The sequence below is a fragment of the Capricornis sumatraensis genome, chromosome 19, assembly GCF_032405125.1.
Source record: "Capricornis sumatraensis isolate serow.1 chromosome 19, serow.2, whole genome shotgun sequence".
NCBI lineage: Eukaryota > Metazoa > Chordata > Mammalia > Artiodactyla > Bovidae > Capricornis > Capricornis sumatraensis.
Window position 1 is genome coordinate 64,383,852 of NC_091087.1, and position 16,207 is coordinate 64,400,058.

Here is a 16,207-nt window from a genome sequence, read left to right on the forward strand (position 1 = left end):
CAGGTGTCTCTCTACAGGGACAGGACTTGGGACCTCTGCTACCAGGGCCAATAGCCGAGACCCTCCCCACCCTCACCCCCCGCCCCAGGAATTGAGTAGAGCCAAAAAGACTTCCCAAGAATATTTCAGTACTATCAGTCAAAGCTGAGCATTGCCTTGGTATCAGGTTGACCCGGGTTCAAATCCTTGCTCAGCCCCTAACTAACTGTGACCTGCACCAGCAGAGCCTAAGTTGATCCATCTGTTGAGTGAGAATTATGACATGTATGTTGCAGTGTTGTTAGATCAGAGATGACTGATTCTCACTCTACTAGCTGATCAAGATGCCTCTTGGATAAGATAGCGTTTGAACAGAGGAGGAATAAGCCATGCAAATAGCCATGTGCATTCCTCCAGGCAAAGGGAGTAGCAGGTGCAAAGGCCCCGAGGTAGAAGCAAACCTGGCAGGTTGGCAGAATAGCAGGAGGGCTGGGGTGGCTGGAGCAGCCTGAACACAGGGAGCAGGCAAGGTAATGAGTGAGAGGGGTCACAGGGTTAGATCACAGAGGGGCTTGTGGGCCATGGGAAAGACTTAGGCTTCTTTTGTGCATGAAAGAAAGAAAGAAAGTGAAGTCGTGTCCAACTCTTTGCAACCCCGTGACTGTAGCCCACCAGGCTCCTCTGTCCATGGGATTCTCCAGGCAAGAATACTGGAGTGGGTTGCCATTTGCTTCTCCAGGGGATCTTCCTGCCCCAGGGATCGAACCTGGGTCTCCCACATTGCAGGCAGATGCTTTAACCTCTGAGACAGCAGGGATTGGGGCAGTTACAGGGTTCTGAACACAGGAATATCATGATCAAACACATAGCACGATTATGCTGGTCTCTCTGTTGCTGTTGTTAAGTCGCATCAGTTGTGTCCAACTCTGTGCGACCCCACAGATGGCAGCCTACCAGGCTCTGCCGTCCCTGGTATTCTCCAGACAAGAACACTGGAGTGGGTTATCATTGCCTTCTCCATTGCTATGTTGAGTAAAGGACTAAAAGAAGTCACGGCAAGAGGCTATTAACATAAGTCAGGTAAGAGATGATGGCGGCTCAGGTCCAGGTGGTAGCCATGCAAAAGATGAGAAATCAGGTTTTGGCTACACTGTATTTTTGAGACTAGAGGCAAATGGATCTGGTAACTGAAAAATACATATGAAGAATAACTCTACTGGGACTTCTTTGGCAGTCCAGGGGTTAAGACTCCATGCTTCCACTGCAGGGGGCACAGGTTTGATTTGTGGTTGGAAAATAAAGATCCTAACCTTGTGGTACAGCCAAATAATAATAATTATTATATATATATATATATATATATATATATATAATTTTTAAAAAAGAGTAACTCTTTTTTTAAATGTCAAGCATTTACTACATCTGACATTTTTTAAATGTCAAACATTTACTGGGCCCTCAGGCCCTCCAGGTACAGTTGCACAGCTTGTAGAATGCACAACTCCCATGTGAATAGGACCCTCTCAGATTGTTTACTAACAGGCAGCCCTATGAGAGTTAGATCTGTGCCAGGCCCCGTGAAAAGCATTAGGACACCACATATGGGTCCTGGAGGGCCCCTGTGCCCTTAGCATTGTGCCTTTCTGCTGAATGTACTGCACAGTCTCACCTGGCAGAACTGTGGGCCGAACCTGCCAGGGCTGTGAATATGTCCTTCCAGGGACCAGGGATGGGGAAGCCACACTGTTGGGCAACAAAGGCCTGGGGGTGGGATCCCTGCCGCTGGTCTCCCCATCTCACCCTCTGTCTCTCACTCGCCTATAGAAGCCATTGTGGAGTCTGCCTTGTACAAGTGTGTCCTGAAGCCCCTGAAGGAAGCCATCTACTCCTGCCTGCATGAGATCCACAGCAAGGACAGCTCACTGCAGCAGCTCAAGGATAACCAGATGGTTATCCTAGCCACCACTACCACGGACCTGGGCGTGACCACCAGCGTGCCAGAGGTGCCCGTCATGGAGAAGATCCTGCAGAAGTTCGCCAGCATGCACAAGGCCTACTCGCCCGAGAAGAAGATCTCCATCCTGCTTAAGACCTGTAAGCTCATCTACGACTCCATGGCCCTCGGCAACCCAGGTAGGTGGGCAGCCAGGAGGGGCCCTGGGCTGTGGGTTCTCTCTGGGTCCCTGTACCAGTGATGCTATGTGTGGCTGTGACCCCTTCCCCTCAAGAACTCCAGAGCCATTGAGAGGCACGGGAGAAGCCGTCCCAGATTCAGAGATCTGTTAGGGTGGGCGTAGTGGAACTCCTGGGCACCTCTTGTGCTCCCTGGGAGCTGGGAGGAGTGCCGTGATTGGCAGCCACGCTGGAAGCAGTCAAGGAGTCCAGCCCACACTGTGCCTCTGTATGAATCAGGCAAAGGCACTATCTTTGTTTCCTAGGGCTGCCGTGACAGAGTTCCACAGACTGGTGACTTAAACGACAGAAATGTGTTGGCCCACAGTTCTGGCGACTGGCATTTTTGAGATCAAGAAATCAGCAAGGCCCTACTCCCTCTAAAGGCTGTAGGGAAGGATGTGTTCCAAGCCTTTCCTCTAGCTTCTGGGAGTTCTTGGCTTGTGGCAGCATCACTCCAGCCTTTGCGTGGTGTGCTGTCTGTGCGTGTATCTATGTCCAAATTTCCCCTTTTTATAAAGATGTCAGTCATACTGGATTAGGGGCCCACCCTCCTCCAGGATGACCTCATCTTAACTAATTATATCTGCAAAGACCTAATGTCCAAATAAGGTCCCCTGCACTGAGGCCTAGGTCTGCAACAAACGGATTGTGAAAGAACGCAGTTCAGCCCTTAATGGCCACAGGAATCAGTTACAGAAGTCAGTTGGGCATTTACCCTGATCTGGTTGGGTGCACCTGAGCTTGGTTGGGCTGGCTTGAGGGTCCATGTGAGGGGTCACTTGGAGGCTGGCTGGACTAAGATGGTCCTGCTTAAGTTTGGGTGGTTGATTGGTTGTTGACTGGTCTGGAAAGGGGGTGACTGGGCCACATATTTCTAATTCTGCAGCAGGTTAGCCCAAGCGTGTGCCCAACGGTGGTAGTTGGGATCCAAGTGGGCAAGTGCAAAGTCTCTCGGTCTGGACTTGAACTAGCACAGTGCACAATGAACCATTTCACTGACTCACTGAGTCACAAGACCAGCCCAGATTTAAAGGGTGAGGAATTAGACTTCCCTTCATGCTGAGAAGAGCTGCAGAGGAGCAAAGCAAGGGGTACAGATGTAGAGAAGGGAATCACTGGGATCATTTATAATCAGTTTACCACAGCGCTGCTCCCGGCAGACGAGGACAGGCATCACTGCACTGTGGCGCACACGTTAGTGAACAGAGTGTTGGCTGCATTTCATCCCCTGATTACCCCTTCAGCTTCATGTCCTTGTACAGTAAGCAACCTGTGTGACTGTACACGACAGCCATGGAAAGGGAGAATGGAAGGATTGTTACCTCTGTAGCCGTACAGATGGGTTCAGATTCCTGATCTGTCACTTACTACCCGTGTGACCTTGAATCATTTACTTAACTCCTTTATAGGACCCAGTTCCCTCATCTCTGGAAGCTGTTTTGCAAAGAGGTGAAACTCAGACCCCTAACATTTCAGAAGCCACACTTGGTTACTTGTAAATATTAGAAATAACGTGTGTAAAATGCCAGCCGGCCACACATGGTGCCTAGTGGGCTTTCCCAATGGTGGTTGTTTGAAGGGAGGGGTTATCCATCTGTCTTGCAGAAGGGCAAGCCAGTATGGCCACAGACCAACAGAAAGCATGTGTGTGAGACTAGGGTATGGTGCAAGGTTATGTCAGCGCTCTGAGCCTCAGTTTCCCCTATGTTAAATGGGCCCAACCACAATCACTTTATGGGGCTGTTGTGGGAGTTAGATTAGCCTGCAGTTTGCATGCAGCTCCGTGGCTGGCACTTGACAAGGACAATTACGTCCCTCCGTCTGAACTCATGTGGGCAGTCATTCTCCCTGCCGTGCAGGGGCTTGGCAAAGTCAGGGCCAAGGGCTCTACAGACCCTGAGATGTTATCAAGGAGGCAGCTTTGGGCCTGAAAAGGGCAGCTGCATCCTCAGCGAGTCCCCTGTTGACTCAGAAACCTTTAGCTTAAACACCCAGTTTATTGGCAGTGGCTTCAAACACCGTGAGTTTTGCTGACAGTGAATTTACTTACTGAAAACTTAGCAGTGAGCAGGGAATGGGGGAGGGAAAAGCCAAGTGTGAGGGAGAAGAAGGACAGTTGCTAGAGAGACGCAGTCAGAGTTCAGCCTGAGAAAGACGGAGCAGAACAAGGATGCTGAGAGCTTCCTTGTCCTCAGCCCTTGCTGGCGGGGGTGGGGCTGGGGGTGCAGGGAGACGGGAATATCTCTGCTGATTGAGAAGCCAGCTCCAGGCAGAAATTCAGGGCGGGGTCATGGCTCCGTGTGAAGAGTCCCCACCGGAAACAGCTCCACCGGGAGCAGATGGCTTTCTGTTCAGGTAGCCATCGCTGCCTGAGCACTGGCCACTGACCCAGTGGACTTTCCGTCTCCCCTGTGCCCTGAGCAGGGCTGGGCTGCCCCCCTCGGGGCCTCAGCCTCTTCACCTGGGAGGATGCAGGTGAAGAGAAGAGCAGGGATGTGGGGGGGGTTCAATCATGGACACGGGTTTGAACCCAGCTTCGGTGCTGTAGGCTTGGACTTGAATCTCATGGGGCCTCTGCTTGTGTGTAAAATGTAGATGATACGACCTGCCTCTCAGGTTGCCATGCAGGGCATTGGGAGAGGACCTGGAAATCACCCGGATGGCTCAGGCTCCAAGGAGGTACTAATCTTCCAGAGCCTCCATTTTCTCACTTACAAGGGGGCTGGGAACACCTCTCTCGGGACTGTGGTGAGGCTCAGATGCGACCAGATATGTATGTGAGCGTCCAGTGGATGAGAGGTTGCAGGAATGGCTGCCTAGTCACCAGGTTCACCTAAAACGTGGAGGCTGAACCCACTCAGTGGTTTCCAAGCTGGGTTCCAGGAGGCACCCCAGGGGCCACTAAAGGGACATGAGGCTGGGCTTGACCCTGGGCAGCCCTGCTTGTCCCTGTTTTACACACAGGGTTCCATCTGGGATTCTGTTTGAAATAACCCTTTCTGCTGCTAGACTTTTTAGTTTTTTTAAAAGAAAATCTTTCATTTGGAAATAATTCCAGACTTCAGAAACTTCAAGAGCAGGAATAATACATTAAAAGAGAAACATCCGCATACCCTTTGTGGACTGCTAATATCTTAAACGTCGTTTGCTTTATCATTTTGACTCTCTGTGCATATGTAATTTCTTCCTGAATCATGTGAGGGCAGGTTCACATACAGCTTGGCCCTTTACCCCAGGTACTTCTAAAAATAGGGGTATTCCCTCACATAACCACATTAAACTCGCCTGCTTCATAATTTTACAGCAATACAGTGTTTTTCTCCACAGCACCTTCTGTACTCCGGGCAGTCAGTGATCTCACGGGGCTTCCTTTAGCTCTTCCTCCTCCAGCTCAGGATCCAGGGGGAGGGCAGGGATCGCATTTCGCTGTCTCCTTTAATCTGGAACTTCACAGCCTTTCTTTGTCTTCTGTGACATCGACATTTTTAAGGAATACAGGTTTCCCTCCCCACCCCCCACCTCACTGTTTCTTCGTCATGAAAGTTCCTCATTTTGTGTTTGTCAGATGTTTCCTCATGATTAGACATTTTCAGCCAGATCTCTTAAATTCTCTGCTGACTTGGACCTTCCATGATCTTAGGACCAGGCCCTCTACCTCGGGCCTTCTGCTCACATCTACCCCAGCTCCCCACCCCCTACCCCACCCCGACTCCCCTCATCCCCATCCCCATTCAACCCAGAGGCTTCCAGCACCTTGCTACCCAGAGTATGGTCCACAGACCCACAGCGCCCCATGGAAGCCCTGGGGGGCATCAGCGACCCCGTGGAGGGCACACCTCCAGCTTGGGTGCTGCTGGCCTTCACCACTGACCCGCTTTTAGCTTCTCCCCATCCCCCCACATCCCCTACACCACACCCTGCCCCAGCCCCTTGAGTCCAGGGAGGAAGCTCCACCCACCTCTCTTTCCCATTACACGATGCTGGCAATAGTAACTGGTACCCACAAGGCATGGCTGCTGGCAACGTGCTGGGATGTAGGGGAAAAGATGGAACTTGGAGACATGAGGCCTGGGATCATGGACCAGGCCTTCTTTTCCAGAAGGCTGCTGCTGCTGCTAAGTCGCTTCAGTCATGTCCGACTCTGCGACCCCATAGACACCAGCCCACCAGGCTCCCCCGTCCCTGGAATTCTCCAGGCAAGAACACTGGAGTGGGTTGCCATTTCCTTCTCCAGTGCATGAAAGTGAAAAGTGAAAGTGAAGTCGCTCAGTCGTGTCCAACTCTTAGCGATCCCATGGACTGCAGCCCACCAGGCTCCTCCGTCCATGGGATTTTCCAGGCAAGAGTACTGGAGTGGGGTGGCATTGCCTTCTCCGTTCCAGAAGGCAGTTGCTGTTAATGCCGTGATACGGATGGGCCTGGATTCAAGGCTGGGATTTCCTCACTCCAGAGCCTGTGCCTCCAGCACTGTACCAGGCAGATCCTGGGAACAGATCCCAGAACTCATAAATCCCCATCAAGTACTTCTTCCAGTGAAGCTGGTTTAGGGCCCGTGTCAGGCAGAGTGGAGAGTTCACGGGGACAGATGGCTTTGGGTCGACCTGGCCCTCCTTTCTGCAGCCAGGAGCAGACTGCATGAGGCCTGGTGAGAGCAGTTAGAACTTCTAGAATCATCCCTCCCATTACTTTGATAAACAAGTGGTTGCCACCTCTTCAGTATCTAAGACCATACATTCAGGGCTAACCTTGCTGTTGGGAGGAAATAGCTTCAAGTCCAAGAACTCCTCCACAAGAGGAGGGGGAAGGAAAGAGAAATACAGTGTATGCAAATATGGGGGCCCTTTCTAAAAGAAAACAAAGAACCTTCTTCTAATATAGATAAAGAGCAGGCAGCATCCCAGAGGGCAGTGAAGGCCAGCCCCCGCTTCTTCCTCTCCTTCAGTAGTCTGGGGAGCTGGTTCAGGGAGACCCCAGGTGTGTGGAACAAAAGGCCCGTGACATCTACCGAGAGTAGAGAGGACAGAGACGGAGGGCAGGCTGTGGGTTTTTAAAAACCTGTGTTTAAAAAGTCTAAACTGATTTCTAATGACAAACGTCACTAATCGTTTATTACAGAAAAAGATGATTAGTATTGCGATAGATTTCTATCGGGTCTCTTTGAAATAGATATAGACAGGTAGATTAATAGATAATTAGTTAAGGAAATACTTTCTGCTGTAACAAACCCTGCAATCTCTCACTCAATACAAATTTATTTCTCACACATGTAGGTCCAATTGGATAGAGGAGAGGGGAGTGGGCTCCACGCCATATAGTCATCCAGGGATCCAGGCTGGGGGAGGCTTTCTAAGTCCCGTAGGCATTGACATGCAGGTAACAGAAGGGAGACACACAGACCGACAGAGAAGCTATGTGCCTGGCCTGGAAGCAAATAACAACCTTGTTTTTCTGCCCCACAACAGAAATGGGGTTCAGGACCTCTAAGACGTCATGTTCTGAGGATTGCGTGCTAAGTCACTTCAGTCGCGTCTGACTCTCTCTGACCTTATGGACCACAGCCAGTCAGACTCCTCTGGCCGTGGGGTTCTCCAGGCAAGAATACTGGAGTGGGTTTCCATGCCTGCCTCCAGGGCATCTTCCCCACCCAGGAATCGAACCCATTGTCTCTTAAGGTCTCCTGCATTGCCAGGCGGGTTCTTTCCCATTAGTGCCACTGAGGATTAGAAGTCACGTTACCCTCCTGTCTTGTATAATAACCATGTCTAACATTTCTCACGGTCCAGTAACCCAGCAGGTACCATGTTCATCACTTTCTGCCTTACTTGGGCTTCCCAGGTGGCTCAGTGGTAAAGAATCCACCTCCCAGTGCAGGAGATGCGGGTTCAGTCCTTTGGTAGGGAAGATCCCCTGGAGGAGGAAATGGCAACCCACTCCAGTATTCTTGGCTGGGAAATCCCATGGACAGAGGAGCTTGGAGGGCTACAGTCCATGGGGTTGCAAAGAGTCGGACAGGACTGAGTGACTAAACGACAACAATAACAACATTCTGTCTTATTGCTGAAACATCACAACCACCCACATGAGGCACGGATGCTGTTGTTATCCCCATTTTATAGTCAAGGAAATTGAGGTACAGCGAGGTTGAGCTTGAGCTCACTTGAGGGTCACAAGTGAGCAAGCCAGTGAGTGCTGACCCTGGGACTTGGATCCAGGTCCTGTGCTAAACTGCCGTGTTCCCCTGCCTCTCCAGGGCACCCTCAGGTCAGAGATGACCTCAGAGAGGCCACACCCAATTACAGTAGCCTCATACGTTTTCCAGCCAGTCTGGGACTTTCGGCTTCGGGTCTCTGCACCCACAGCCTGCGTGGTTGACTGCCTTGTGGGCTGAGCTCCCTAAAGAGGAACTCAGGAGGCCAGAGCGATTTCCTCAAGGATGTGGTGTTGCTCAAAGCAGAACTGAGACGTAAGCAGCCTCTGCAGAAAGCACAAACAGCCTAACAGGGTCGCTTTGGGAAGCTCAGTGGGAGAGAGGCTGGCTTCTCGTCTCACGTCAGCCACAGGCTACAGGGAACCTCCCTGCCAGGGGCTCCAGCTCTGTCATCTGTGCAGCTGGGAGTTCAGACTGGACTGGTGGTTTTCAAACTGGTCCCAGAGAACTCTCAAAGTGCTGGGGACATCTTGCAGGGGAGAGGAGAGAGGAGAGGAAATAGGAGGCCAGCCCTGCTGTCTGACTCTGATCAACCAGAGAAGCCAATTTCTGTATAAAATAACCCCTTAACCAAAGGTTTCCGCAGCAAAAGTAAGTTTAAAACCTCCTTTCTAGATGCTCTCTAGTTCCTGCCATCCTGTGTTTTTATCAGATAAATTCATTCATTCAACAGTTCAACAAACACTTACTGACAATATGAATGTTAACAGGAAAACCCAGCGCCTGTTTTTAGGATGGTCACAATTCAAGTGGAAGACATGGTGCATTCAACAGGTGACAACCGTGCAGTGAGATAAATGATGTTCATACATTCATTTAGCAAATGTTATTTATTAAACATCTACTGCTGTTGAGGGGGCCTCCCAGGTGGTGCAGTGGTAAAGGATCCCCCTATCAATGCTGGAGACACCAGAGACCCAGGTCCAATCTCTGGGTCGGGAAGATCCCCTGGAGTAGGAAGTGGCAACCCACTCCAGTATTATTGCCTGGGAAATTAACATGGACAGAGGAGCCTGGCGGGCTACAGTCCATGGGGTCGCAGAGAGTCGGACAAAACTGAGCGTGTGCACGCGCACACACACACACACACACACTGTTGAGGCATTGTATACACACACACACACACACACACACACTGTTGAGGCATTGGATACACACACACACAGACACACACACAGACACACACACAGACACACACACACACACACACCCTGTTGAGGCATTGGATATACATAGTCAGCACAATATGTCCCTGCCCTCATAAAGCTTTCATTCTAGTGGGAAGAAACAGATGCTTCCTGTTTCCTTGGAAATACACCATCAGTGCCGAAACAGGCTATCTCAATGAATGAAACAGGCTCAGGGGTCTGGGGAGTGTGAAGGAGTTTGCCGTTCTGGGTTGGGACATCTGGGGAGGCCTCTCCGAGTTAGTGTGTATTTGTTTTTCCATTTTTTGCAATGACAGGGCCAGCAAACCCATTATAAGGGCCCTGAACCTAATTGGTGGGGAGTGAGGGTCTTGGGTTAAAACCTCCTGGAGGAATGAAATGGCTTCAAGTGGGAATGGTGCTGGAGGGTTATGGCCAAAGCAGGTCATAGTCATGAGCTGCCCCAGGATTGTTGCACAACCAGTCACTTTCCCTAAGAGCCCAATCAACACACTTCGAGGGGCATTTATGATAAGGAGATGTATTCTTTCCTCTTGATCGGGGTCTGCAGGCCAACTCTGGCCCATCATCTGGTTTTATAGATAAATTGGTATTGAAGCAGCCACGTCCATTCATTTACGTAGCATCTCTGGCTGCTTTTTATACAATGGCTGAGTCGAATAGTTGGGACAGAGACCATATGGTGGTTGTTCAGTTCAGTTGCTCAGTTGTGTCCGACTCTGCAACCTTGTGGACTGCAGCACACCAGGCTTCCTTGTCCTTCACTATCTCCTGGTGAAGCATATCCCCTTTGCTCAAATTCATGCCCATTGTGTCGGTGTTGCTATCTAACCATCTCCTTCTCTGCCGCCATGTGGCCCACTAAAACAGCAGAACTAAGATACCTCCTATCTAGCCCTGTGCAGGGCTTCCCAGGTGCCACTGGTGGTAAAGAACCTGCCCACTGATGCAGGAGATGTAAGAGACTCAGGTTTAATCCCTGGGCGGGGAACACCCCCTGGAGAAGGAAATGGCAATCCGCTCCAGCATTCTTGCCTGGAGAATCCCATGGGCAGAGGAGACTGGCGGGCTACAGTCCAGAGGGTCACAAAGAGTTGGACACTACTGAAGCAACTTAGCATGCACAGCCCTTTACAGAAAAAAATTTGCCAACCCCTCTTTCAGAAAATGCTTCCTAGAAGACAAAACTTTGTTTTTAATCCAGCCACTCATTTGATGTCATCAGGGCTCTGAGTCACAGACTGAGTTTTGTTATTATTAATATCTCTGGTTTGCAGATAAGAAAAGTGAGGCTCAGAGGGCATGACCCCAGAAAGCACAGCTGGTTAAGTGGCTGAGACAGGGCCCTTCTAGTCCTCACGGTTTGTGTGACCCAGGTGTGCAGCTTCAACATATTTTTATCAGAGCTCTTCTCCAAAGTCTCCTGGCTGATGAAAACATGCATAAGACCCCCAGCCAGCTCTTCAAAATGTAATCGGCACCCCGCAACATCTACAGATGGAAAAGAGATGTGACTTTGGCAAAAAAGAAAGCCAGAATCAGCAGGAAATGCAGGCTGCAGCCCAGCGGCCCTTTCAGAGGCACAGCTTGATGGACTGGTCTGTGATCCATGCGAGACAGATGTTTTCATCACAGGCCAGTTGTTTTACAGCCGTGCCCCCAGCATCTCAGTCCTATCGCTTGAGGCCCCGCTGTGTGCAGGGCTGAGCCCCGAGCCCTAAGCCTTGGGCTCCAGGCTTTTAGGAAGGAGAATGCAGCACTAACTATCTCCAGGATATTGGCTGGGAGCCAGTGCCTTTAAATGATGCTTAAAAGTTGTGTTTGTCCACAAGGAGCTCTCAGGTCAGGGAGCCTGTGTGATTATTTCTCACCACATCAGGGAAGAGAGACCCAGATTCTACTGACCAACCATGGCACTTGGAGCAAATTTCTGTATCCCTGAGCCTCAGTTTCCTAATAGTGAGATTGGACTTGATGAATCCAAAGCCATTGGTGTGCTAAGTCGGTGATGGTACAAACCATCGCACGGAAGCTAGTCATCTGCGTCTCTTCCCTGCTCCACGTTCATATTGGTAGCTTGAAGCTGGCCACTGGGGAAATACTTACGCCATGATAATTGGCAGATCCTGCAAAGCAGAGCTTTTTTCTTTGGAGAACCCCTTGTTAACCATTCCCAGCGTACCACTGTCTAAGGCCCATAATAATGGATCCTGGTAACCTCGACCATGACCCCAGCTGTGGGAGAACAGAGTAGGGCCTGGTGGGAGGGCACGTGGGGCCAGCGCACTGTTGGTATCCTAGATTCCAAGCCCTGTGCTGGAGACTGGAAGGGCCATGATGGGGCAGAGGTTCAGAGAGGTTAAGTGATCTGCCTAAGCTCACACAGCCTCCATCCCTGCCTTCAGGGAGCTCACAGTTCACAAGAAGGGCAGGCTCTGAAACAGTCAAGGGTCTGGGCACTAGAGCAGGAACCATCTATTGAGGATGTGGGAGGACAAGAAGTTAGTAAGGGAAAGGAAGGGAGTGCGGCCCAGGCAGAGGGAACCGTGTGTCAAGGCGCAGGATAGTGAAAGCGCCCGTAGTGTTCAGCTGCGATTCAGCACAGTGGGGTGTTCTTCAGAGTGTGGCAGTGGGTTGCAGAATGTCATCCTGAGTTCCCCCTGGTGTGGAAAGGACTCCTGGAGTCTGTGCAGCAGCCCGTCTGAGTCAGTGCCAGGCTTGGGCTCTGAGATCTGGCTGGGAGCTCAGCATTCATTCATTCACACTTACCCAGCACCATCTCCTGCACACACCCTGCCTCTCGTTGCTCTGTGCATTGGAGAGACAGAGAGGAAGTTGCTCATGGATAGCTGGAGGGACAGACAGATATGAGGTCTAAAGAGTCCCCTGCAGTGGAGTGGCTGAACACAAAATCACAGGAACCAAGGAGATGGGCCCCAGAGCCCTTCCTGAAGATCAGCCGAGATTCTCAAGAAGAGCGTGGAAACAAGGAGAAAAGGGCAAAGCCTGGGGCCGCAGTCTGGAGGGTTCCTTCCCCTTCTCTCCTAAGTCCTCAGACCTCGGTCCAGAGCTGGACAGTCCTAGCTGAATGTTGCTGACCCCTCAAGCAGGTTTTCTCACCTCGGCACTGTAGACCTTTGGGGACTAAGTAATTCCTTTCTATGGAGGGCTGTTCTGTGCACCGTAGGGTTTTTAACAGCATCCCTGGCCTGTATGCCAGTAGCAAAAACAACGCCAGACATTGCCAAGTGGCCCCAAAGAGCAGAATCTCCCTGGTTGAGAACCACTGCTCAAAAGCAAATAAACTTTCCTGACTATTGTGTTTGGCGAGTTATCATTGGGCTGGCCAATAAGTTCGTTCAGGTGTTTCCATACCATCTTGTGGCCCACCCAATAATACAATACCAAGAAAAAACAAAATGATATTCTTGGAAGCAGAGTAAAATTTTGGTCAGCATGAGTTATAGGTGAATTCCAAAGGGCACAGGACTGTTTCACATCCCTGTTGCCAGACACACCCTTGTTCCCTAATTCATAAATCAAACAGGAAGAGAATCTCCCATATTCCAAGTATTCTAATAATTAAATTGTCAACATGGAAGACAACTCCTAGCATGAGGTACTGTGTCCCCTGGAACTCTTCAATTGTGTCTCAGGCTCAGAAAGGTTATGAAAGACTTTCTCCAAAACTGTCTGGTCCTGCGTGCAGAGACACAGGAAAGTTGAAAGAAGGGATCAGAGAGCCTCCGAGCACAGAGCTGGAAGAAGAGGAACAGTGTTCTTCCTTAGTGGGCATTTCCGTGGAGGCGGTGTCCGGGCACTCCGCTGTAATTCATTTCATAGAATTCTCACCAGAACCTCATAGGATGTCATGCTGTCTGTGTTGGTTCACATTTGGCCAGAAACGCAGGCTCAGAGAGGTAGAGCAGTTAGGTCAAGGTCACACAGCTGGTAGGGAGTGAGATTCATGCCCTGAGTCTGACTCTGCTTTTCAGTGCTGGGTGTTACCAACTCCACCAACCAGTTCATTTTACGGGTGGAAAAACTGAGGCCACCTCAGAAAGCAGAACAGAGGTGCCAAGAATAGCTCACTTTTCCACTGCACCCTGTGGGTACTGAAGCACTTTCGTATTCTTTCTCATTTCAGTCTCTCAAAAACCATGACAGGCCCTCAGGGCATCTGTTGGGCCCACCTCCATCTCGCTGCTTCCCCAAGGCATGCCAGGAGCTCTGAGCCCAGGAACACTTTCCACAAAGTGTGTGTGTGTGTGTGTGTGTGTGTGTGTGTGTGTGTGTCGCTCCGAGAAAGCACCTTTCAAGGCCACCACACCCTGACCATTCAGTTGTGTCTGACTCTTTGCGACCCCATGGACGATAGCCCTCCAGACTCCTCTGTCCATGGGATTTCCCAGGCAATAATACTGGAGTGGGTAGCCATTCCCTTCTCCACGGGATCTTCCTGACCCAGGGATCAAACCTGGGTCTTCCACATCGCAGGCAGATTCTTTACCACCTGAGCCACCGGGGAAGCGCCGCTCCCCTGCCCCCGCCCAGCCCACACAAAGCAGTGGTGATGGATTATTCTTTTCAGAGGTATTTATGTTTTAGAAGAAACCCTCAAGAAAGGGTACTGCTTAACCCAAAAGAGGGGCTTCCCGCTGAGGTGGCTAAGCAGTACAAGGATCCACCTGCCAATGCAGGAACTGCCAGAGAGGCTCAGGTTCAATCCCTGAGTCAGGATGATTCGTTGGAGAAGGAAATGGCAACCCACTCCAGTATTCTTGCCTGGAAAATCCCTTGGACAGAGGAGCCTGGAGGGCTACAACCCATGGGGTTGCAAAGAGTTGGACAGGACTGAGTGACTAAAAGACGACAGTAATAACATTCTGTCTTATTACTGAAACATCACAACCACCCACATGAGGCACGGATGCTGTTGTTATCCCCATTTTATAGTCAAGGAAATTGAGGCGCAGCGAGGTTGAGCTTGAGCTCACTTGAGGGTCACAAGTGAGCAAGCCAGTGAGTGCTGACCCTGGGACTTGGATCCAGGTCCTGTGCTAAACTGCCAGAGAGGCTCAGGTTCAATCCCTGCATCAGGATGATTGCTTGGAGGAGGAAATGGCAACCCATTCCAGTATTCTCGCCTGGAAAATCCCTTGGACAGAAGAGCCTGGCAGGCTACTGTCCATGAAAGAGTCGGACATGACTGACCATACAGCCCCAAAGAACGCAGGTTGGAGAGGGAGCTTCAGGCCTTGTGGCATCTGGTCGAGGGAGGGCTTCGCTTTTGCAGGTGGACAGGGAGATGTGTGCTCACAGAGGCAGGGAGCCTTCCCAGAAGACATCCACCTGAGACAGACAGCTGCTCCTGGGTGGGTCCCTGAAGTGTGACGTGAACTTGACTGAGGATGGCAGAGGGGAAGAGCTGGCAAAGGGGAAGGGGCTGGTCTTGCCTACCCAGCGGAGGGCACCTTCTTGGGGCTGGTCTTGCCCACCCGGCAGAGGGCACCTTTCTCGGTTCCCTCTTCCAAAACCCAGACTGTGTCTCAGGCCTTCTGACTAGGCTGATCCTAGGCTCGCCCTGTGTCAAGAGTCAGGAGAAAACAGGAAGGTTCCTCTTCTGGGGTGACCACCACCCACCCACCCAGCAAACCACTGATCCTTGCCCTGGGCAGGGAGCGGCTCCCAAGGAGAGCCTCACACTCACCACCTTCTGCCTGCTTCCTCTCCCAGGGAAGCCCTACGGGGCAGACGACTTCCTGCCAGTGCTCATGTACGTCCTGGCCCGCAGCAACCTCACAGAGATGCTTCTCAACGTGGAATACATGATGGAGCTCATGGATCCCGCCCTGCAGCTGGGGGAGGGTGAGTCACTGTGCCAGACCCATCTCCGGACTCCCGGGGCCGATCGCCCACCCCTGACCCAGCCACATCAGGGGCTCGCTGGGCAGCTCAACCCAAACCTCCTGGATACCAGATTCCTGGGGCACGAAAGGATACCTGACACATTCCCTGTCCCAGGGCAGCTCACAGACTAGCAGGGGAGTTGGGCCAGTAAAGAGACCTTCTCATCAAGGCTTGTCAAGGGAGGCCCTGAGGGTACCAGAGCATGGTACTTAGTCTGTGCAATCAGAAAAGGCTTCCTGGAGGAGGTGATATCTGAGCTGAGCACTGAAGGATAAACAGGGACCAGTCAGATAAAGAGGGACAAAAGGCCGTCTTCCCAGAGGGAACAGCTGTTGCTGGCAGTATAAACGATAAGGGAATGATGGTCAAGTTCTTAGACAGGGCTGGTCCTGGGGACGCTCAGGCTTTCACTCATCCAGTGCTGGCAGGAATAGAGTGATGCTGTGAGCAGGAGGCCATGCACTCTCCTAGAGGTGAGGATGGGAGCGTAATTTGTCCCACCCTCACTTTACCTTCTCCTTCCCACCACTTCCTTCCACCCACTTATTCTCGGCCACCCCTCCACCAAGAATCCCTGAGGGGCACCAGCCCAGATAGCAGCTCCAAAGGAGCCCCGAGCCGCCCTCTGAGACATCACCCCCAAAGGATGGAGCGAGACTCTCAGGCCCCCAGTGGCCCCTTTGGGCTTTGTGGTTCTTGAGATAAGCTGCCCCTCTTTGCATCTGTTTGCCTTTTTAGCTCGTGTTGGTCTCTGGGGTGACAGTAT

General features: G+C 51.3%; 1 protein-coding gene across 1 annotated transcript in view; it reads left to right on the plus strand.

The window, feature by feature from the left end:
- Positions 1-16,207, plus strand: part of RIN3 (Ras and Rab interactor 3) — a 121,056-nt gene that overhangs the window by 96,550 nt on the left and 8,299 nt on the right. Inside the window, exons 9-10 of the mRNA XM_068990986.1 lie at positions 1,804-2,112; positions 15,268-15,399. Of these exons, the coding sequence (XP_068847087.1) occupies positions 1,804-2,112; positions 15,268-15,399 (441 nt within the window). The remainder of the gene's footprint in view (positions 1-1,803; positions 2,113-15,267; positions 15,400-16,207) is intronic.